We start from the raw sequence: 1,642 nt of genomic DNA, 5'->3' as shown, positions 1-1,642 counted from the left end.
ACTGAACTAGAACAGAACTAGAACAGAACTAGAACAGAACTAGAACAGAACTAGAACAGAACTAGAACAGAACTAGAACAGAACTAGAACAGAAATAGAACAGAACTATATCTAAAACTGAGCTTGACTTTCCTACAGGTCCTTAAGCAAACAAATTTTTCAAACAATTACATTTTGTTCTCTTCTTCACTGCTAACATCCGTTGTCCTTCTGCAGTTACTTACCGTTTTCAAAGCATCAATAATACCATTCTCCTCAAAACTCCTTATACGTAAGGTATCACACAGGGGACGATCACGATACGTGCACTGACGTTGCAACACGGACAATTGTATTTGCAGCTCTTCCATGCGAGCAGCAGCCTCCTGTGCCAATTTCAAAGCACGCCCCACAGTCTCCTGCAGCATGAGTACACGATAGATAAGTTCCGCATTCACTACCGAGAAAACGAAAGCAATAAAGAAGGAGGATGTAAACCAAATGCTAATAAATTATTATTGAAATAGTTTTTAAAAAAAGACTTACAACTATTTTGAAATTGTATTTTGAATTTATTTCTTATAATGAATGGTAACTACAGTTTACCAGTTAAGTGGGTCAAAGTCTTTAATAATATAATTGATTTATTAGCAATAATAATGTTACAACTACAAATGAAGATGTTGTTTTGTACATTTTGTGCACACAAACAAGGACAAAGTGATACGTACAGTGTCATTTCTTTAGTGTCCTGTTTCTTTTTTTTTATTTCTCATTTTGAAGGATAAATATTTATTTTATTCTCATACATACCCAAGCTTAATGTTGCCAAAGAATCATAGGCCAACTCAATGCCAGTATGAGCTGAAATTTCCGCTTGAATGGGTTCGCCCAACAAAACATCCACATCTAAAGTCAAATAACAAAATGCACATGTTACGAGTAAATATAAAATTTAAAAAATAAAAAAAAATTAAAGAAACTATAATAAAAAAAGCTCATTTTCACACAATACGAAGCATAAAACTTTATCTTCTTTAGCCACAGTTACTCACTGACTTCTACAACTTTATAATAAAAGTTTTAAGTTATAAAGTTGCAAAGGCTTCAAGCTATATTATGCATGTGTTGGGGGTTTTTATTTATACAAACCTTCCAAATCTTTGACAACTTTTTCAACGGAAACATGAAAACCATTATCAAGTTTATGTTTTATTTGTAAATGTGTATCCTTTAGAAATACTTCCATATCATGAACGGTGGACTTAATCATTTCGGGTGTCATTTCAACGGTGGTGGCCAAACGACTGTTGGCATAAAAAATGCATAAATCACTAAAGCTGTAAAAGATTTTAATCAAATACAGAAAATAAATACAGGTGTAAGAATTAAACAAAATTAATTTTAAACGAAAATTCTAGACTGTGTATTAGACTAGACTATAGACTAGACTATAGACTAGACTATAAACTAGACTATAAACTAGACTATAGACTAGACTATAGACTAGAATATAGACTAGACTATAGACTAGACTATAGACTAGACTATAGACTAGACTTGACTATAGACTAGACTATAGAATAGACTATAGACTAGACTATAGACTAGACTATAGACTAGACTATAGACTAGACTATAGACTAGACTATAGACTAGACTA

The 1,642-nt window shown here is 32.3% G+C and overlaps 1 protein-coding gene across 1 annotated transcript in view; it reads right to left on the bottom strand.

Moving 5' to 3' along the window:
* Nucleotides 1–1,342, bottom strand: part of LOC111684217 — a gene marked incomplete at its 5' end in the record, with an annotated part of 11,813 nt that extends 10,471 nt beyond the window's left edge. Inside the window, 3 exons of the mRNA XM_046955851.1 lie at nucleotides 225–436; nucleotides 793–888; nucleotides 1,132–1,342. Coding sequence (XP_046811807.1) covers nucleotides 225–436; nucleotides 793–888; nucleotides 1,132–1,342 — 519 coding nt within the window. The remainder of the gene's footprint in view (nucleotides 1–224; nucleotides 437–792; nucleotides 889–1,131) is intronic.
* Nucleotides 1,343–1,642: the final 300 nt, after the last annotated feature.

The sequence above is a fragment of the Lucilia cuprina genome, chromosome 6, assembly GCF_022045245.1.
Source record: "Lucilia cuprina isolate Lc7/37 chromosome 6, ASM2204524v1, whole genome shotgun sequence".
Classification (NCBI taxonomy): Eukaryota; Metazoa; Arthropoda; class Insecta; order Diptera; family Calliphoridae; genus Lucilia; species Lucilia cuprina.
Note: the sequence above shows the minus strand (reverse complement) of the source record. Positions and strands in the feature narration are given on the sequence as shown.